This window comes from Cetorhinus maximus, chromosome 12, assembly GCF_964194155.1.
Source record: "Cetorhinus maximus chromosome 12, sCetMax3.hap1.1, whole genome shotgun sequence".
NCBI lineage: Eukaryota > Metazoa > Chordata > Chondrichthyes > Lamniformes > Cetorhinidae > Cetorhinus > Cetorhinus maximus.
Window position 1 is genome coordinate 84,198,733 of NC_135890.1, and position 22,709 is coordinate 84,221,441.

Sequence of the window (22,709 nt, forward strand, 5' to 3'; positions counted from 1 at the left end):
TGACACAGGTATTGAGAAATATAAGAAGAAACATAGTTCAAGTTATTTACAAAGGATAGTTTAGTAATTTTTTTTGTTGCTGAGCCTTTTTATTGGTTTTCCATTTAATGGGTTAGGTGTGAATATATAATTGTTACATGCTTGTTTTCTTTTTGTTAAATGCATTTTCATAGTGATTTTAAGCTTAAAGCAAGATGTAAAGGTTTATTCACTCATTGAACTTTAAGAAAGATCCTGTAAATCCAGTAGCTTAAAATAATTACCAAATGAAGCATTTTGTATCCTTGCTGCATTAACAAGTCTTACCTATGTTTTAAGATGAGAATAGGTGTGAAGGTATGGGAAGAGCCCATGAGTGTAATCTACGATATGAGTTAATCAGGAAGAAAGTGACAATACCATATTTAAAGACATCTAGTGGCATGTTAATATATTTTCTTTATGTGAGTGTCACATTTATTTCCCATCCATGATTGCTCTTGTCCAGAGGGCATAGCATCACATCTAGGCCAGACCTGGTAAGGACAGCATGTTTCCTTCCCCATTAGTGAACCAGATCAATCAACATCATCAGACATTTAATTCCAGATTTTTATTGAATTCAAATTTTACCATCTACCATGGTGGGAATTTGAACCTGGGTCCCCAGAGCATTACCCTAGGTCACTAGAATACCAGTCCAGCAACAATGCCACTATGCCACCACCTCCCCAATATTCTTTGACTGGGAGTTTGAAGAAGTTATTTAGCACACATCACAAGTTTCACAAAATATTGCCTCTGCACCACTTTAAACATGTTTTAAGCCATTAGTAACCCCAGCACTTTTGGGAAAATGAACCTCTGGGGCCTGGCATTGCTGGCTCACCACCTGTTTGCACAAGATAAAATCAGATTTGTCCTTTAAGAAGCACAGTCACATAGAGAAACAGTTGGAAACAGTTAAGTGATGCCAACTGGCATCTTGATACTTGACAGAGCAGAATTCATGTCATACAGAACTTTCCAAGTCTTGCATCTGAATCTATAGCTGAAAGAAATGCTTCTGAGGACACTCGTCCAAAAGACCTGTTATAGTATGCTGGCATTATTTGCACATTGAAGACATCCAGTCCTAATACTCTGGCATTTTTGCAACTCTACTAAGTTGATGGAGCAAGCAATGGCCAAAAGAGTAAAAGCCACCATCTTGTGTGCCACAGAAACTGAGAAGTCCCAAGTCTATGCAAAAACATTATGCGAAATTTTCAAGCATGCCTTTGATGCAAAGTTAAGAAACAAATTTGTTTTAATCGCATTTATCTAATTAACTTCACAACAATATGCTACAATACTTGTATGCCTCATGCTATTGGAGTGAATTTCTTGGCTCTGTGTTTGGATTCACGAATGCAGCAAACATTGAAGAATTGGACTGGCTGAGTGGCAAAGGAACATGCTGGTTTTCCCCAGTTTAAATGAATGGAAGAAAATCAGGAGGATTGCCTTCACTGGCCTGTGCTCCTACCTGCCCAATTTTCGATTATTCTCAACACACAATTCAGTGAGTCTAGCATCATCTCCCCTTCAGGAGTGATAAATATATGCACACACCTTTGGTTATTTCACAGTGATGGAAATACCATGTGAGAACAGTACCTGTTTTTGAGCAGTGCAAGTGAACAACACTAAATTCTAACTGGTTCACTTGCAGCACCCAGGGGAAAACCGAGTCCTGAGACGGCTACCCATTGAGATATATGCACAGAGCTTTGTTTGGCAATATCTCATTGCCAGAGACACTTGTAATGTTAGAGAAATCCCCTGGGACATCTGACCTTTGGCCCACGTTACAAATAAAAAACTAGAACAAGCATAAAGTAAAATGTCACCAGTTGCTGTTGACTAATACGAGGCTAATGATTTCCTAGTCTATGTGCTTAATACTGAAGTGATGTGCTTGTAGTTAATCTGCCATTTCTACATTGATGAGAACATTGCCTTGCATAAGCACAAACAGCTGTGGGTAGGGTGGTGGAGGCGGGTGGGGAGCAGGGGTGAAGTGCGATGGTGGCAGTTTTGGCTTTGGCTGATAATGGAAAACAAGTAATAGTGAGCCAGCATCCTGTTTTACATCTTTTCTAATTTTTATATCCATTGAAGTCAATATAATGAAGAACCAGCAGAAAATGGGCTGTCAACTTACTATCATCAATTTCACATTATCACACAAATTCTTGATTATCCGCAAAGTGTGGTTATTGAGAATTCCTAAACCTAAGATTATTATAACCAACTACTATAAAAGTGCAAACTAGCCACAGCTAGCTATTAGTCGGTGATGCATATCACCCAGCATTGCCAGGAAATTAAACATTTGATGGTAAAGTTATAGACATTCCATAAATTATATAATAGTCTCATACTGAATTCAGATGCTCTTTTCTTCATGAAAGATCCTTAACTAATGTCCATTTCTTATTGCTACCCATGTGTTTAACTTACAAATTGTTCACTTCAAGCACAATAGAAGAGGTGGCAGCGAGAATTTGCAGTGTTATTAATTAGTTCCAATTTTTGACAAATTATGATTAAAGGCAATTGCGTTTTATAAATAAGGTACAGATATATGCATGGGATGTTGAGATAAAATACTTCGATCTTAAAAGGAATGGAACTAAGGTTTGTGTAACTGCCTGAATTCCATTGTTTTGTAGGTGATGTCCATGGACGAATATGACATTGTGCATCTAGAGCATGAAGCACTGGTGCTGGTAGTTGCAAGTACTTTCGGCAAAGTTGACCCACCTGAGAATGGAGAAGTATGAAAATAACTGGTGTGTTTCCAAAAGACTACCAGTAAAATTTAAAATCACCAGAAATCAAAACGTAGGCCAATTATTCTAGTTATAGTTTTCCTGAGTGGCGGTACAATCCGAGCACCAGCTGTGTCTTTGTGTCAACTAACATCCTATTTTTAAATTTTGTAGGGAAATAAATGTCAAAATATCCAACATATGAGTCATGTCTTGGTGTGGGTGTTCAATGACCAAGAGTCTTGAGGTATAACTTATGCACTCAGTCCAATGGTGTGTTACTGCACATGGGTGTAAAACCTCAGGGCAATCTCTGTGCTCAATTTTACTGCAAATATGATGGGCTGCTCACTGTTAGTGAAAAAGGCATTTTCCACATGGTTGCCTAAGTAGTGTAAAGGAGAATTTCTCCCTTTATGTACTGATTTATTTGTATTGAGACTTCTTACAAAAACACATAAAATACCCCGTGTCCCTCTCTTTCATTGAAGAAATGTACCAACTTCAGAAAAATGAAAAAAGCTTTTCTGTTGCCAAGATTTCAGATTCTTTCCTCTTAACCAAAGTACATAACAGTTTACGCATCATGAATTTGTTCATGTTTAAAATGTCTTTTATAATAAAGTCAGCGTAAATTGGTGTTAATATAAAACTATAATAAATAAGAAGGGTTCTGTTAAGTTTTGAGTCATCTAACCTTGCTGTCACTATAAAAAAGAGTTCTTTTTTTTTTACAGATTCTGAGTTAAATATTAGGTACAGATCTCCATTACCCTGGATAGCACTTCATTGCTGTGTTGTAGTGGAATGCTTCCTCTAAAGATCGGGATTCTGATTCCCAATCTTTCCCAGGACCTCAAAATTGTGGAACTGACCTCCCTCAAAGTTCCTTTCCTCTCACAATCTGCTGGTTTTTCAATCAAACCACTCCTTTTTGACTTATAGTGTCTTAAATGGATATTGTTGCACTCGTAGTATGGGCCTAAAATTAGACTCCTTAGATAGTTGACATATTAACAGGTTTATTAACAGTCTATTAAATACATTAAAATTTGTAGTTAGCAAGTTTCTAGGGTTTATATAACCTCGTCATTAAGAGCTAGTGTGAATTAATCACTCGCTTTTCTTGCTTCTTGGAAGATGGCATTAGCCTCCAAGATGTCAGAGTGATGAATCTCCATGTGTAGAGGATCATCTACTCCTTGGTAAATTCATGGTTTGGACTGGCAGCTGTATCTGGAACCAGCTGTCTTAGATCTTATCTTTTTATAATCACAGGGAAACCTGTACAGCTATATTTTGCTGTATCTGGCTAGTGTAGCTGTACGACCCTAACTTCTAGAATCTTTCTGTCTCTCTGTTGGAGATGCACTTACTAATTTTACAGAGCCACCCTTCTACTAGACACAGAACCCCTATACCTTCAACTACAAGCACTACTAAAAGAATTATTAGAATAACTAAGGTTTGAGAACTGTGGGCTTTAGTGTCAAAAATGCTGGCCTAAATTTTCACTCTCGTGTCGGGTGTGCAGAATTCCAAGCTCCATAAACCCAACCTTCATAATTGGCTGCCTGGATGTCGGAGTTTCAGTCTAAGGCAGGGGGCTAGATTAGAAGTCAGGGCTGGCAAACCAGGAGGAAGTGAGGAGGATGCCGAGTGCAGAGGCTGGCTGGGCGGAAGGCCTGCCTTGAGGGTCCAGGCACTGCATCCAAATTTTTTTCAAAAAATTTTCTTTCATGGGACGTTGGCATCACTGGTTACCCCATCCCTAATTGCCCTTGAGAAGGTGGTGGTGAACCGCCTTCTTGAATTGCTGCAGTCCATGTGGTGTAGGTACACCCACAGTGCCCTTAGGGAGGGAGTTTCAGGATTTTGACCCAGTGAAGATGAAGGAATGGTGATATATTTCCAAGTCAGGATGGTGTGTGGCTTGGAGGGGAACTTGCAGGTGTCGGTGTTCCCATGAACATGAAAATGAAAAAAAAGAATAAAACATAAAACATCCCTCCATCCCTCACAACCCCTCACCCCCCCACACACTCCCCATGCCCCATCCGTGCCAACCCATGCCATCTCATGCCCTGTACCCACCCCATGGCTCTTTATAGCCCTATGCCCACCTATGTCCCTGTACCCACCTATAGCCCTTTATAGCCCCTATGGCAACTTAATGCCAACTCATGCCAATCTATTCACCCACCCCCACCCTTTGCCCTTACACCCTCCATGTCAAATCACCCATTATCCATCATGGGTAGACCTTAGGACCCATGGAGAGATGAGATAAAATAAAGTTCTATGAAATAAAGTTCTAAGGTCAGGATTTTCCCGTCAATGAGCAGGGGGGCGGGGCTTGCTCGCTGCTGTGTAAAATGATGCATGGTGATGTCAGGCGGATCTCCCGACGTCACTGCGCCTCATTTAAATTTTCAGGTCGGTGGGGGCTCAGCAAAATCATCTGTGCGTCCACCGACCTGTCAATGGCCAATTGATGCCATTGAGAGAGTCATTTAAGTAATTAATGGACCTGCCTGTCCAACCTTAAGGTTGGCGGGCAGGCCAGGAGCCCTGGCGGGCATTAGAAAAAGCATGAAACCTCACCCACAGGCGGGATGAGTTTTCATGTAGGCTTTTAAAAATTTAATAAAAGTATTTTTAAAAGTTATGGACATGTCCCAACTCATGTGACAGCATCACATGAGGGGACATGTCAGGGAATTTTTTTTTCTATTTTTAACTTTTTTTATTGTAGAACTGAACTCCCTGAGACAGCACTTAGCCTCAGGGACATGAGTGCGTTCTTTCATGTGCATGTGCGAAAGAGCGCACTCTCTGCTGAGGGATTCCTCCCCCCGCCCGCACAGGGAGTGCATAGCGCTTCCATGCGTATGTCACGCTGGGCGGGCCTTAATTGGCCTGCCCACGTAAAATGGCGATGCACCCCCGCTCGGGGGTGCCGATCGGAGTCATGCCAATGGGGGGGAAATTCTGCCCTAAGCGTTTATTGCAGGCTTCACTATGTTGAATAAAATGCTCTAATTCACAAAAAAAACATTTAATACATTTACATTCCTTCAACTACAAATAGACTTATAACAACAAGTATTTAAATTCATAGTTTCACTCCAAAGTGTCTGTAACCACTTGTAGCTATTAATTAAACTGTGAAGTGACAGACACCCTACTGTGATAATGGATGGTTGTGCAATCAGTCATGCAACACTAATTCTGTAATGAAACCATGAGGTTTATATCAACCCTGAAGCTTAAGTGAATGAGCAAGCAGCGATTTTTAAAAAACACAGCAGATTTTTTTTTCAAAGATATAAAGGGCAGGATTTTTAAATGCCTTGACAGCTTGACTGCTCCCTTTGACAGGTAGTTTTGACAGTTCCTCTTAACACTTTGGCAGGTCCTCTTGAAGGATGTTTTTGACAGTTGATTTTGACAGCACTGTTGATAGTTTCAATGAACTTGACAGTTAATGAGTTGATGCACTCTTTATGCACACTCATGCCTAAATCTAACACTTCCAAAGAGCACCTTACCTCTCTCAAATGGCACCTGACCTCCCCAAAGGTGTACCAGGACCAGATCCAAAGGAATATCTTACATCTCCAAAGGAGTACCCAGGCTATCCAAATAAATCCACAATGTTCAGACCTGCTCTTACCAGGTCTATTCTGCACACTTTGGATTTGATACTCCTGGGCTACCAAAGTCCACCTTCAGTGAAGGCAGCTGATTATTTAAATGGCCAGCTGTCTCCATAAACCATGCATGTGTGAAACACAAACTGTCCTCATTCCTGCCTCTGAGAAAATGGGAAGTGATGTGTTTGGGGGCGGGACGTGTGATTTTCAGGCAGTTCCGCCATTTTCGTCACAACAGAGAGGCTCTCCATCATGACGAAAATCTGGGCTGCCATCTAATATAGCCTTCATTCCCAAAAACATCTCCTCGATTCTACTGATCAACCCAATGTGTGTTAGGAGAAATCAAAGCTTTGGTGTCAACCACCTCATATAGCCATGTTAGTACTCCCAAAAGAGCTCCAAATAATTGAGTTACTGGTACCTGACATTTTTATTCCCTAGCTACTTAAGTTTCTCCTCACAAGGGTTCACACACAGGTATAGATTAGACAGGACACCTTTATACCTCGCTTCAGGAACTCTTCCTGGACATGAGATCTTGCAAACCTGTCTTCTATCAATAGTAAGGAATGTTTTATTTCTGTAACCTTTCATGGTTTAATTTGTGCAGCCTAACTGCTGACTCCATTTTGAAGAATTAAAACAATTCTCGGGGTACTTTTCCTTCGCGTGTTCTGCATTGTAGACCATTTCCATTCACCTAGGTTTCTCAATAATAAATATACTGCTTTTATAACATCTTTGTACTTTGTACTTAAAGCCTTTATGAAAAGTTTGTTTGTGCCTAGAAAGACAGAAGAACTTGTGATCATTCTCTTCACAATGCCTAAGTGATATGATGAGGCACTCTGATGCAATTATTGCATTGTGCCCTAGTAAATAAATGTAGTTTTGACAAATGGTTATTCAAAATGACAGTATAACTTTCTCATCTCATTCTTCTAGAAATTTGGATCTGCCCTGATGGAAATGAGACATCCTAATTCAAATTCGGCAGAAAGGGAGTGAGTGAAATTGAAACATCATTGCTGATAATTACCCTATATATTGCTAAACTGAGGTGTCAGCAGAAAACATAATTCCTGAGCCATTACTGAGCTTTTTATTTAGTATGACCTCATTGTGAAGATGCCCATAGGAAGGGAGGGAGAGAGGAGTGGATCTAAGACTAACATTTTAAACTTAAATAAGGGCAATTATGAGGGCATGAAGTCAGAGTTGGCTAAAGTGAACTGGGAAATTAGGTTAAGCGATAGGTCAGTAAAGTGCAGTGGCAGACATTTGAGGAGATATTTCAGAATACTCAGAAAAGATACATCCCAGTGAGAAAGAAAGACTCTGAGGGAAGGGCCCACCATCCATGGCTAATTAAAGAAGTTCAGGATAGTATCAAATTGAAAGAAAACATGCATAATTCCGCAAAGATGAGTGGCAGGTCAGAAGATTGGATGGAATACAAAGATCAGCAAAGAATGACTAAAAGATTAATAAGGAGGGAGAAATTAGAGTATGAGAGGAAGCTAGCTAGAAATATAAAAACAGGTAGTAGGAGTTTCTACAGGTATTTAAAAAGGAAAAGAGTAAATAGAATGAGTGTTGGTCCTCTAGAGAGTGAGTCTGGGGAATGAATAATGGAAAATAAGGAAATGGCAGATGAATTGACAGATATTTTGCATCTGTCTTCACTGCAGAGGATACAAATAACATCCCAGAAATAATTGTGAATCAGGAGGTGAAAGGGAGGGAGGAACTTGAAACAGTTATAATCACCAGGGAAGGGGAACTGAGAAAACTATGAGAACTAAAAGCTGACAAGTCCCAGGACCTGATGAACTTCATCCAGGAACCTTAAAAGAAGTGGCTGCTGAGATAGTGGATGCATCGGTTTTAATTTTCCAAAACTACCTGGATTCTGGAAAGTCCCCAACAAATTGGAAAATAGCAAATGTGTTCCTCTTTTCAAGAAAGGAGGGAGACAGAAAGTGGGAAACTACAGGCCAGTTAGCTTAACATGGGGAAGTTCCTGGAATCTATTGTTAAGGAGGTTATAGTGGTGCACTTAGAAAATCTCAATGCAATCAGACAGAGTCTACATGGCTTTATGAAAGTGAAATTATGTTTGACTAATTTATTGGGGTTTTTGAGGAAGTAACAAACAAGTGTGAATAAAGGAGAACCTGTGGATGTGCTGTACTTAGATTTCCAGAAAGCTATTGACAAGGTGCCACATCAAAGGTTACTACACAAAATAAGAGCTCATGGTGTAGGGGGTAACATTAGCATGGATAGAGGAGTGGTTAGCTAATAGGAAACAGAGAGCAGGCATAAATGGGTCTTTTTCAGGTTGGTAAGATGTGATGAATGAAGTGCCACACGGATTAGTGTTGGGTCTCAACCATTTACAATTTATATCATTGACTTGGATGAAGAGACCAAATGTATGGTTGGTAGATTTGCTTATGACACAAAGATGGATAGGAAAGTAAGTTGTGAAGAGGACATAAGGAGTCTGCAAAGGGACATAGATATGTTAAGTGAGTGGGCAAAAATTTGGCAGATGGAGGATAATGTGGGAAAATGTGAACTTGCCAACTTTGGCAGGAAGAATGGAAAAGCAGCACATTATTTAAATGGAGGTAGATTACAGAACTTTGAAGTACAGAGGGATCTGGGTTTCCTGGTACATGAATCGCAAAAGGTTAGTTTACAAGTACAACAAGTGATTAGGAAGGCAAATGGAATGTTGTTGTTTATTGCAAAGGTAATAGCATATAAAAGTAGGGATGTTTTTCTACAGTTATGCAGGGTGTTGGTAAGACCACGTCTAGAGTAGTGTGTACAATTTTGGACTCGTTGCTTAAAAAAGGATATAAATGAATTCGAAGCAGTTCAGAAAAGGTTCACTCAATTGATAACATGGATGTGTGGAGGGGGGGTGGGGGTTAACTTATGAGGGAAGGTTGGACAGGTTGGGCTTGTATCCATTGGAGTTTAGAAGAATGTGAGGTGATCTTATTGAAACATATAAGATCCTGAGGGGACTTGACCGGGTGTATCCTTGTGGGAGAAACTAGAAATAGTGTACACGGTTTAAAAATAAGGGATCTCCCATCAAAGATGGAGATAAGAAGAATATTTTCTCTGAGAGGGTCATGAGTCTTTGGAACTCTCTTCCCTGGGGACCGGTGGAGTCAGGGCCATTGAAGATATTTAAGACAGAGTTAGATAGATTCTTGACTAAGGGGGGGGGGTCAAAGGTTATTGGGGATAGGCAGAATTTGGAGGTGAGGCCACATCCAGATCAGCCATGATCTTATTGAATGGCGGAGCAGGCGCAGGGGGCCGAATGGCCCACTCCTGCTCCCAATTCGTATTATACATAAAATAAATGTGTCTTATCTTGTCACTGTCCAGGAGTTACAAGGTTCGCTTCAACAGTGTGTCCTCATGCTCAGATGCCCGGAAATCTTCAAGTGATGAACCAGAGCACAAAGATACTTTTGAGAGTACTGGGCCTTTAGCTAATGTTAGGTAAGTGCATTCCAAATAATATTTCTGAAATAACATGAAATTCATTCAAGTTGCATTTATGTTACAACCCTGCAAAATAAGCAAAACAATACTGGTGATTCTAGTTGCACAGAGCCCCAAATTAAAAGATGGCTCATGCCCTGGCACAGAGGAAAAAGGTCTGCTGCTGGCAAACACAATGGCTACCTCTGATTATACTGGGGCTTGTGACACTGGTATTATGTTAATAGCTTATTTAAAATAAAATGGTTGACAATTGCTTTAATCAATGCGCTGGAAATAGAAGAAAGAAAGTTAATTGCCACAATGTTTTTATAGCACGTGTCAACCTGTGTTGTAAAAACTGCTGGAACTGTCATTTTGGGAAAAAAGAGCCCTCATAAGCAAAACCCTTCAAACTGGTTCAAGGGGTTTTGGTCTGAAGTTTTAGTAAACTATAAGAAGTATAAAGAAAGTGACCACTAGTGAATATTAAGTTTGAATACACTGTTTTGCAGATTCTCTGCCTTTGGTCTTGGCTCTCGAGCCTATCCGCATTTCTGTGCTTTCGCTCGAGCTGTGGACCCGCTACTGGAGGAATTTGGAGGAGAGCGGATTATGAGGATGGGAGAAGGGGGATGAACTCTGTGGGCAAGAGGAGTCATTCAGGACTTGGGCTAAGAAAGTTTTTAAGGTTATTAATGTTTAGGAGCTTACTTCTGACTTCTTAACTAACCAGGGCCTGTGTTGCAACCTCCCAGATTCTTTGGGGGTAGGTTTTAATTTGATCAATAGTGTAAATCGGGTAATATTGGAATTGAATGGAATTAAAAACAGTGGAGATATAGAAGGGGCAGCTGAACCAATACCATTTAGTTCAAACTATTGGCCAATAGAAGCTACCCTCATTGCTTCTTTTTCAGGTATGCTTAAGAAGCTGTAGTATTTTGACAAAGTATTTATTACAGTTTCTCCAAAGTATTAGCAAAGCATACAGAATATTAAAAACTCTTGGTAGAATATAAAAAAAATAGGAAGACATATAAAAGTAAGAGTAGAGTGTTGAAAAGTATTAAGAGAGTATAGGAGAATGCGCAGTGCTGCTCACCACCACCTTCTGGAGGGCAATTAGGGATAGGCAGCAAATGCTGGCCTTGCCAGTAAGGCTCACATCCCATGAACAAATAAAAGGAAATCATTAACATACAATTGTAAAACATGTCAAAAGTGACAAAGATGGCACTGTAAAAGAATGAGAAGCACAGCAGTGCTGGAGGTGCATTTGAATTATACCAGTGATGGGAGTGTGTGGCAGCATAGAGGATGCCCTTTGTGATTCCCCCAACTCCTCCCTCCCCGCCAGGAGTTCCCAATTTTAGCCAAAAACCACATCGGGGTTAAAGAGAAAGAGCCAGGTGCTGTGCACAGTGAAAAGGGGAAAAAAACAGAAGACATGTTACCCAGAGGCACTCATGTGCTTCCTAAAATCTGGTTATAGAGTATAGTGAGAGGCTATGTCAAAACATAAAATAATTTGCAAAAAGAAACAGCAGTTGTGTTGAAGAGATGTCACAAACCCCAATGTTCTCCCAATTAAATTATCAAGGCAGAGCAGCCATATTCCCATGTCTGGCTAAATACACATAACTTGCATTTATATAGTGCCAATAACATAGTAAAATGTCCCAAGGTGCTTCACAGGGGCATTGTCAAACAGAAATTTGACATTAAGGCACACAAGAATATATTAGGACAAATGCCAAAAGTTTGATCAAAGAGGTGGGTTTTAAGGAGTGTTTAAAGGAGGAGAGAGAGTGATGGAGAGGTTTAATAAAGCAAATAGCAATCAGCAACCTTCTCACTTAAACACCAGCTAATCATCAGTTGCCAGGGTTACTGTGGGACAGTCAGATATTAGTGTATTAACATATAACTGCACTGATTTTAGGCAGCGTGTGATGTATTCTGTGTGGGGGATGATGTGAACATTGAAAAAGCCAACAACTCCTTAATAAGTAATGATCGCAGTTGGAAGAGAACAAAATTTCGCCTGACCTACCAGACTACGGCACCCGACCTCACCGGAGGTGCGTGTTACTATAAATAACTTGAGCATGTTCAAGAATTTTTTGATTATTGCAAGTAATTTTTTGCATTTTTTTCTTCTGGCAAAGCTCTCTACAGCATTCACAAAAAGAAAGTTTATGCTGCAAGATTGTTATCGCGACACAACTTACAAAATCCAAAATCCGGGTAGAAAAACTTTTGCTTCATTAATATAACTTCAGAGGGAAAAGCCACTTAAACAGAATGATGTAGTTCATGTTAAAATGCTAAGTGATTGTTGTCTTGTTGTCACACTGAACGTATGGATTTCATTTTAGCTACCAAGTTTGCAGTGTAAAATGTAAGAAGCGTTTGACATTTAGAGAGTGCCTTTCATGACTCCAAGATTTCTCTAAGTGCTTTGAAACCAATTAAATTTTTCAGTATAGTTCCTGCTGTGATGTAGGAAATTTGGCATCCAATCTTTACACAGCCAAAATTCCACAACCAACAATGAAGATTGCAGGAGGGCACGTCAGGAGGAGAACCAGACATAACTGAAAATGAGGTGTCAAACTGGTGAAGTTACACCACAGGACTACTTGCGTGCTAAACAGTATAAGCAACACATGATAGACGGGACTAAGCGATTTCACAACCAATGGATCTGATCTAAGCTCTGCAGTCCTGTCCAGTTATGAATGGTGGTGTACAATTGAACAACTAACAGGAGGAGGAGACTCCACAAATATCCCCATCCTCAATGATGGGGGAGCTAAGCACATCAGTGCAAAAGACAAGGATGAAGCATTTACAGCCAGCTTCAGCCAGAAGTGCCCAGTGGATGATCCATCTCGGCCTCCTCCTGAGGTCTCTAGCATCACCAATGCCAGTCTTTGGCCAATTTGATTCACTCCACGTGATATCAAGAAATAGCTGAAGGCACTGGATACTGCAAAGGCTATGGGCCCTGACAACATTCTGGCAATAATACTGAAAACTTGTGCTCCAGAACTTGCCATGCCCCTAGCCAAGCTGTTCCAGTACAGTTACAACACTGCCATCTACCTAGCAATGTGGAAAATTGCCCAGTTATGTCCTCTCCACAACAGGCAGGAAGAGTACAAGCTGGTCAGTTGCAGACCTATCAGTCTACTCTTGATCATCAGCAAAGTGATGATGGAAGACGTCATCAACAGTGTTATCAAGCAACACTTACACAGAAATAACCTGCTCACTCTCGCTCAGTTTCGGTTCCACTAGGGCCACTTGGCTCCTGACCTCATTACAACCTTGGTCCATGCGCATGGACAAAGGAGCTGAACTCAAGAGGCTATGTGAGAACGCTTTTTTCTTTATTCTTTCATGGGATGTGGGCATCGCTCCAGCACTTATTACCTATCCTTGAACTGAGTGGCTTGCTAAGCCATTTCAGGGGGCAGTTAAGAGTCAACCACATTGCTCTGGGTCTGCAGTCACATGTAGGCCAGACCAGCAGATTTCCTTCCTTAAAGGACATGAATGAAGCAGATGGGTTTTTATAATAATCAATGATAGTTGTCATGGTCACCCTTACTGAAGCTAGCTATATATTCCAGATTTATTAATTGGGTTTAAATTACATCCACTGCCATGGTGGGATTTGAACCCATGGCCTCAGAGCATTAGCCTGGGCCTCTGGATGATTAGCCAGTGACATAACTACACCACCATCTCCCCTTGCCATCCAATGGCATTACCATCACTGAATCCCCCACTGTCAACATATTGCCATTGACCAAAAACTGAATTTGATCAGCCACATAAATACGATAGGAAACATTTTCCCCCCGTTGGGGGGGGAAAGTGCGGGAGCGGGTGCAGGCACGCACGCCTCCGACCGGTGCCCCCAATTGGGGGCACACCGCCATTTTACGTGGGTGGGCCAATTAAGGCCCGCCCAGCGTCACGTCACGTCCACCAGGAAACGCTATGCGCTCCCTGTGCAGGCGGGGGGGATTCCCTCAGCTGGGAGTGCGCTCTTTCGCGCATGCGCGTAAAAGAGTGCACAGATCTTCCCAAGGCAAAGTGCTGCCTCAGGGAGATCGGCTCAGAATTAAAATTTTTAATAGAAATGATAAAAAAACACTGTCACATGAGTTGGGATATGTTCTTAACTTCTATTGAAAGATTTGATAAAAATTTAAATACCCTCATGAAACCTCATCCCGCCCTTGGTTGAGGTTACATGCTTTTTCTGAAGCCCTCCAGGACTCCCGGCCTGCCCACTAACCTTAAGGTTGGACGAGCAGGTCCATTAATTACCTTATTTTGTTTTTCAATGGCCTCAATAGGCCATTGACAGGTTGGCGGGTGCACAGCTGACTCGGCTGCGACCCCGCCGACCTGAAACTGGAAATGACGTGGGGTGACATAGGCAGTTCCACCGGATGTCATCCCGTGTCATTTTACGCGTTGGTGAGTGGGCCCCACCCCCGCTTGCTGACCGGAAGATCCTGCCCTATGGCTACAAGATTAGGTCAGAGGCCGGGAATTCTTAGGTGAGTAACTCATCTCCTGACTCCCCAAAGCCTGTTCACCATCTACAAGGCACAAGTCAGGAGTGTGATGGAATACTCTCCACTTGCCTGGATGAGTGCAGCTCCAACAACACACAAGCTCAACACCATGCAGGAAAATACAGTTGATTAGCATCCCATCCATCACCTAAACGTTCAATCCCTCCACCACTGATACACCGTGGCAGCAGTGTGTCCCATCTACAAGATGCACTGCAGCGACTCGTCAAGATTCTACACAGTGCCATCCAAATCTGTGACTTCTACCACCTAGAAGGACAAGAGCAGCAGATGCATGGGAACACCCCCACCTGGAAGTTCCCTTCCAAGCCACACACCATCCTGGCTTGGAAATATATTGTCGTTCCTTCACTGTCGCTGGGTCAAAAACCTGGAACTCCCTCTCTAATATCACTGTGGGTGTATCTACACCACATGGACTGTGTGAGTTCAAGAAGTTGGTTCACCACCACTTTCCCAAGTGAATAGGAAAAAATGCTGGCCAAGCCAGTGATGCCACAGCCCATGAAAGAATAAATGATACAATAAAAATGGCCAGATTATATGATTTAGTGATGTGTTTTGAGGAATAGGTATTGGTCAGGGCACCAGGGAAAGCTCCCCAGTTCTTCTTTGAATAGTGCCATGAGATTTTCAGCTTCATCTCAGAAGATAGATGGGCTTTAACTTAACCTCATTCAAAAGACAGCACCCCCTCAGTAATACTTTGGGATGTCAGCCTAGAATATGTGCTTCAGTGCTGAAAATGGGACCTGAACCCACAACTTCCTGACTTAGAGATAAGAGTGCTAGCACTGAGCCAAGACTGATTTGTGTATCATTGCCAAAGGCAAAGCGGTTGATCTGTCCACTACCAGAGTCAGTTAGGTTTTTAGAAGTATATTGGGAGTCATTACATTAAGTGTTTTTACTGCAATGATTGATTTTAAGACCCTGATCTGCACAGGTAAGTTGACCATTACATTGATCAGCAGTGTGTAATTATTGAAGTGCATTAGAGTACTTTTCCCATTTGGAAAAGTGTTTTTATGCATTCAACAACAAAGAAAACACTGCTTACTATCACTACTGGAATAATCGGAAATGAATTAAAGGCCCAGAGTCCATTTAAATTGAAAATGGAACCTTCAGCAGATTTTACTTATGGAGAAATAGAACAGCCACCGCTCCTTGGTTGCTTTGATTGACGGGACATCTAGTGTAGCTTAGGGAAAATGGCCATCTGCTTAATCAGCTTCAATAGGCTCCATTGTTTATATTTCTCAGGATTTGTTTTGACACCTGAGTCTTTTATGAATGCTTGGCTGAGTTTCAAAAGTTTATGTACCATTTATCTCAGCAGGGGCAGTGTTCACATTTTGATTGACAATTTTAATAGGTTATTAAAGGATTATCTGTCTTTGATGTTGGAAGTGAGTAAATCTTTGCTTTTACAACAGATTGATGTGAGGGGATTTAATGAGAGCAGTTTTTATGAATGTGAGCTTTTTTCAGTATGAAATGCGTTTGAATGACAGCTTGATTAGATTGTTAGAAGCTTACTTTTTTAACATGCATTTCGATGATACCCTGAAGGCTGTCCATATTGGATATTGGATGAGTGGCAGGATAAATGAGGGGCATGGGTAGAAAAATGGGGGCTATGAGGGGCTTGGAGGCAGCAGGGAGAGTATAAGGGGGCATATACAGATATGAGTGGGCATGTAGAGGTTATGAGGGGTGCCTCAGGGAGCTCTCTGCGCTCTTTTGCGAAAGAGCACACTCCCAACTCAGGGAAAATCCCCCCTCTGCCTGCACAGGGAGCTCACAGCGCTTCCAGGTGCATGTCACACTGGGCGAGCCTTAATTGGCCCGCCACACGTAAATTGGCAGTGTTGACCCAATCAGGGGCGCTAATTGGGTTTGCTCCTGCCCGTGCCCGTCCCCACACAACCCCCCCGACAAGGGGAAGATTCTACCCAATGGCACCAAATGAATTCACTCCAGTGTTGTCATTCTGAATTAGCTTGGCCACTTCAGTCATCTAGAACCCTTTTTGTGACAAGTCACTCTTGAAGCTTCTGTGAGCCACACACAATCCTGACTCGGAACTATGTTGCCATTCCTTCACTGTAGCTGGGTCAAAATCATGGAACTCACTTCCTAACAGCACTGTGTGTGTACCTGACCACATGGTTGCAGCAGTTCAAGAAGGTGGCTCACCACCATCTTTTCAAGGGCAATTAGGGCTGGGCAGTAAATGCTGATCTAGCCGGCGACGCTCACATCCCGCTTTTCTTGGTCTTTCGTAGCTTCTTCCATTTATCTATGTGCACAGAGAACTGTGCACATAGTGCATAGATGTGCACTGAAAGTATTCCCGCTGGTGACATTCTAGAAATGTGCCCAAATCATGACAGCTTTTCCCATTCTCCATGCACACTTTATCAGTTAGCCCCGACAAATCTGTTTTCAATGTTGCTGTAAGGTCAATGTCATCAGCAAATCTGAGTTTAATATCTTGCCACATTCCTCCAATATCACCTTTCGGTGCAAGATTCATTACTATTTCCAGTATTATATTAGATAAAGCAGGTGATGGTGTGCATTCTTGTCTCATCACCAACTGGTGATCTAAACCATTCTGTCAATCCACTTTAACAGCACTCAAGGGCTTATTGTAGGAGTTTTCTATTGGCCAAATAAATTTTCTCAGGAATATTACACATCCTCAATAACACAAATCTTCAAAGAGTGAAAAGCAGCACTTACAGAGGAATCAGCTTTCTGAGTATATTGAGTGAGGTATCTTAATTAGACACCACAGAGAATGAAAACATATATACAAGTGGTGCTGCTTGCAGACCAAATTGGTTTTGGACCAGAATGATGTAATTTAACTCAACTGTTTGTGATAAAACAGTTTTTAGAAAATGACTCCCAAGTTCCTTTGCAGACCAGATTTCTGAATTCTCTCCCCATTTAGAAAATAGTCTATGCCTCTATTCTTCCTACCAAAGTGCATGACCTCACACTTCCCCACGTTGTATTCCATCTGCCACTTCTTTGCCCATTCTCCTAACCTGTCCAAATCCTTCTGCAGCCTTGCCACCTCCTCAATACTACCTATCCTTCCGCCTATCTTTGTATCATCTGCAAACTTAACCAGGATGCCCTCAGTTCTTTCATCTAGATCATTAATGTATAAAGTGAAAAGTTGTGGTCCCAACACTGACCCCTGCGGAACTCCATTAGTCACCAGCCGCCATCCTGAGAAGGACCCCCTTATCCCCACTCTCTGCCTCCTGCTAGACAGCCAATCTTCTACCCATGCTAGTACCTTGCCTCTAACACCATGGGCCCTTATCTTACTGAGCAGCCTCCTGTGCGGCACCTTGTCAAAGGCCTTCTGAAAGTCCAAGTAGATAACATCCATTGGCTCTGCTTTGTCTAACCTACTCGTTACCTCCTCAAAGAATTCTAACAGATTTGTCAGGCATGGCCTCCCCTTGATGAAACCATGCTGACTTTGCCCGATTTTACCATGCACTTCCAAGTATTCTGACAGGCAGGACAGGTGGAGAGAGTAGTTAATGAAGCATACAGTATCCTGGGCTTTGTTAATAGGGGTATAGAGTACAAGAGCATCTGTTGGAAATTGGGTTTCCATGAACATTGGCTGAGGTCAGGATTGGCTCAGTTGTGCTGCCCTCCATAACCGAATAGATTGCTCACAGCATCTGTGCCCTCTCAGTCTTGATCCCTTGATGAGTAGAAACAGTTTCTCCCTATTTACTCTGTCCAGCCCCCTCATGATTTTGAACATCTCCTCACCAAGGAGAACAGTCTCAACCTCTCCAATCTATCTCCATAACTCAAGTTTCTCGGCCCTGGAACCATTCTTGTAAACCTCTTCTCCACTCTCTACAATGAAAACACATCCTTCCTATAGTGTGGCACCCAGAACTGTACACAATACTCCAGCTGAGGTCTAACAAGTGTCCTATATAAGCTCAGCATAACCTCCGTGCTCTTGTACTCTATGCCCCTATTAATAAAGCCCAGGATACTGTATGCTTCATTAACTACTCTCTCCACCTGTCCTGCCACCTTCAATAATCTCTGCTCCTGCACATCCTTAAGAATTGTATCCTTATTTTATATTGTCTCTCCATGTTCTTCCTACCAAAATTAATCAAGGAAAAGCAAGGGTCCCAATACCAGCCCCTGGGGAACTCCACTTCAAACCTTCCTCCAACCCAAAAAATATCCATTGACCATTACCATCTTTCCTATTACTCAGCCAATTTTGTATCCACATTGCTACTGTCACTTTTATTCCATGAGCTATAACTTTTTTCACAAGTCTTTTGCATGGCACTTTATCAAATGCCTTTTGAAAGTCCACGTACACTGCATTACCCTCATCAACACTCTCTGTTACCTCTTCAAAAAACTCCAGCAAGTTAGTTAAACACGATTTTCCCTTTATAAATCCATGCTGGCTCTTCCTAATCAACCCACGTTTTTCCATGTGACTACTAATTCTATCCCGAATAATTTTCTCTAGAAGCTTCCCCACCACGGAAGTTAAACTGACTGATCTGTAATTGCTGGTCTTATCCTTACAATTTTTTTGAACAAGGGTGTAATGTTTGCAATTCTCCAGTCCTCTGGCACCTCCGCTGAGTCTAGAGAAGACTGAAATATTATAGCCAATGTCCCTTCAATTTCCACTTTCACTTCCTTCAATATCCTTGGACATATCTCATCTGGTCCCGATGTCTTGTCAACCTTAAGTACCACCAGTCTATTCAACACTTCCTCCTTATCAATTTTGAATACTTCTAGTGACCGAGTTTCCTCCTCTGTCACCGTGGCCTTGGTAGCATCTGCTTCCTTGGTAAAGACAGATGCAAAGTATTCATTTAACACCTCAGTCATGCCCCCTGCCTCCATGTGTAAATCCCCTTTTTGGTCCCTAATCGGCCCTACTCCTCCTTTTACCACCCTCTTACGAGTTATGTGCCGATAGAAGACTTTGGGATTCCGCTTTATGTTGGCTGCCAGTCTTTTCTCATGACCGCCCTTTGCTCCTCTTATTTGCTTTTTCACTTGCCCTCTGAACCTTCTGTATTCTGCTTGGTTCTCGGTTGTATTTTCTACCTGACACCTTTCATGAACACACTTTTTCTGCTTTGGTATTTTCAATGGGCAAGCTGGGTGCTGGGACAGTGAAGTAAAAAAATTGCCTCTCCGACCTTCACTTAGAAATGAATATTCACCTCCAGCGCCCTGTGAGAAGAGCTTTGTTATCAGACAGATATGTTGCTCGTTTGGAATTCTGCCATTGAGAATGGCTGCAGAGTTTTCTGTCCATTCTGTAGATATTCCTGAAGAATTGAGAGACAATTTGGGATATGTGCCTGAAGTACTGATGTGTGCTCTCAGCAGAAGAAGGAATGCTAAGGTCCAGGAACGACTGTTGTTGGAGATTCTTTGCATGCCAATTAAAACAAGTGGGCTAATGCCAACTTTAAACATTAAAGTGGAGATGTTGTTTAGGTTCCCCTGTGGAATGTTCAGTTTCCAGGTACAGTGAAGTGGACATAGGGGCACAAATGCTCTACAATTAGTTCTCCACCCCTGAGATTTGCAGGGGTTCCTATATTTCTGGAGTTAGTGCAGACCCAGTGTAACAATGCAAATGAGGTGGAAAGTAGCTTTCACAGTCCTCCAACCTTGCTCTCTTCTGACTGCATCCAAAAGTAACTCATGCCGAAGGGACAGCCTAAAAACACTGATGATGAGGCTTTCACTGGGACACCCGCAAAATGGGGTCATTGGATTACACCACAGATGAAGGACAGGAAAGTTTAGAAAATAATTTCTTCCCTCCCCAACCCTCACTCCCTGCAGGAACTTCAATGACAACCAGGAGGCATCAAAGTTGGTAACCGGGTGCAGAAACTCTCACCTTTGCAGCAACAGTCCTGCTTTCTAGCTCCTCCACCTTCGCTCTAATCCCAGTTCTAGTCTCTGCCCGGAAATCTGGGCAGACTCCCCTGACATACCTGGTCCGTAAGGTAACTTGGCCTTTAAATATTCCTGTATTCTAGGTTGCAGCTTGTAAAATCTCTTTTGTCCGCTCAGGCGTTATCAGCAACTGGAGTGATGAGAATCGCATTCCGCCTTGCACCATCTTTCAAGTTTTTAAGTACTATTTGGACATCACGACTGTGCCAAGCCCACTCTTACTGCAGCAATTCGCTCTCTTGGCAAGAAATGAGGAGCAAAAAAAAAGGCTTGACGTTCTCAGCAAGGTGAGTCTCTTCCCACTTCTTTTTTGTTTTAAGTCATTAAGTAATTTTAGCTAGGTTTATATTTTGAAAAGCAAGAGAGTGAGCCCCTTGCCAGCTGTCACATCCACTTCCCATAAAGACTCCCTTCCCATAAAGCATTACATGACTTGCAATCAAAATGCAACTTAAACATTAACACCAACTCTAAACTGACAAACAGCTGGTTCCCTGCAACACACCACATTTTAAAATTCTCACAGGAGAGAAAACATCTATATTTTGCACAACAAAATAATTATTAAAACCTTAAATGTTTATAAAAAACACTTGCCCATTGAACATGTTGGAACGACATTGAAGGGATTGCCTAAAATTCTGCACATACACACAGAGCTTGACCCCGAATGCTGTGCAAAATTGGTCATGGGATTTCTCCATAGCTTCACCGGCGTGATCTGTTTCATCCACTTTAGCTGGGGGTGCAAATATTGGGGCCAGTCCTTACTACAACTCTACGTGAGGTGATGCTAGTTTAGTCAGCAACTGGCAAAATCAGTTTTTGTCTAGGAAGTACCATCTGTAGGCATAGTGTTCAACCAGTGATCACTGCGCTCTAAGGCAGTACTATCTGAGTATAGTTTATTTCTCCTCTTGATGTTACCCATAATATGGATTCTTGGCTGCTCCAGCAAAATCTCTTTCCCTCCCAACACCAGCAACCTTTGGTTTACACAAGCCCTCTGCAGTGTAAGAAAGATGCACCTTTGGAGCATGGAATAATTCTAACTGTAATATGATATGCTTGTAGTGACGGTTTAATAAAGACTATGAATTCTATTGGTAGGGATTGCAGGAGTATGAGAAATGGAAGTGGTACAATAACCCAACCGTTGTGGAAGTGCTGGAGGAGTTTCCTTCTGTTCAGGTTCCAACAACCCTGCTACTTACCCAGCTTCCTCTGCTGCAACCTCGATATTACTCCATCAGCTCATCTCCTGACATGTACCCAGATGAGATTCACCTTACAGTGGCTGTTGTTTCTTACCGCACAAGAGGTACAGGAATCAAAAATATGACATACGCTCATCGCTGATACATTGTTGTAGAATTGTTTTTTTAAGGAGGGATTTCTATCTATCAGTGGCATTAAATTTATGCCCAAGCATATGGATGAAAAAGATGAAGTTATGTTTAATTGTGGTGTTGGGACACTATCCAGCATGTGATTTGAAACCAGATCTTGTCAGCCTGTTGAAGCTTCACCCCATGCATTTGTCTGCCATGAAACAGAGAGGAACATACTAGCAATGAAGGACAGAGAAACACCCTCTGGTCCATCCAACCAGCCTGTCCTGCACAATTCTGGTTCCTGTCAATATAAAGACTCTGTACTCCACCAAAAACCATGTGACCTCCTGGGAAAGGTGATAAAAGATAAAAACCCAGGCCAACCGGGAGAAAAAAAAATAGGGAATTTCTTCTCTGACCCACTTTGGGAGGAGCAGCATCCTCAGGAAGAAGTGTGCTCCCACACACACCGCTGAAGAGCCACAGCGAGCCGTCATTGGTCAGCGCCTAGCTGTATCCAAGGTCCATAGACACCACCTTTCCTTCCTGCAGATGGCTGACAACCAGTGTCACCGAAGACTGCACGTGTCTGGGAAACTGGTCGATCACATCTGCCAGCTACTGCAGGTTTGATGCCATGGGGAGATGGAGGGCATCTACTGCTAGTGGCCAAGAAAGTGACCATGTTTTATGATGACCTCTGTGGGATATCACAAGCCTCCACCCACAAATGCAGTCATGAGATCATGGATGCCGTCTTCGCGAGGCCAC

General features: G+C 42.1%; 1 protein-coding gene across 1 annotated transcript in view; it reads left to right on the forward strand.

Moving 5' to 3' along the window:
• Positions 1-22,709, forward strand: part of LOC144687205 (nitric oxide synthase 1-like) — a 79,749-nt gene that overhangs the window by 45,947 nt on the left and 11,093 nt on the right. Inside the window, 11 exon segments of the mRNA XM_078552967.1 lie at positions 1,148-1,285; positions 2,697-2,801; positions 7,400-7,458; positions 9,869-9,985; positions 10,483-10,597; positions 10,599-10,658; positions 11,913-12,051; positions 12,139-12,217; positions 19,840-20,161; positions 20,688-20,891; positions 21,715-21,925. Of these exon segments, the coding sequence (XP_078409093.1) occupies positions 1,148-1,285; positions 2,697-2,801; positions 7,400-7,458; positions 9,869-9,985; positions 10,483-10,597; positions 10,599-10,658; positions 11,913-12,051; positions 12,139-12,217; positions 19,840-20,161; positions 20,688-20,891; positions 21,715-21,925 (1,549 nt within the window).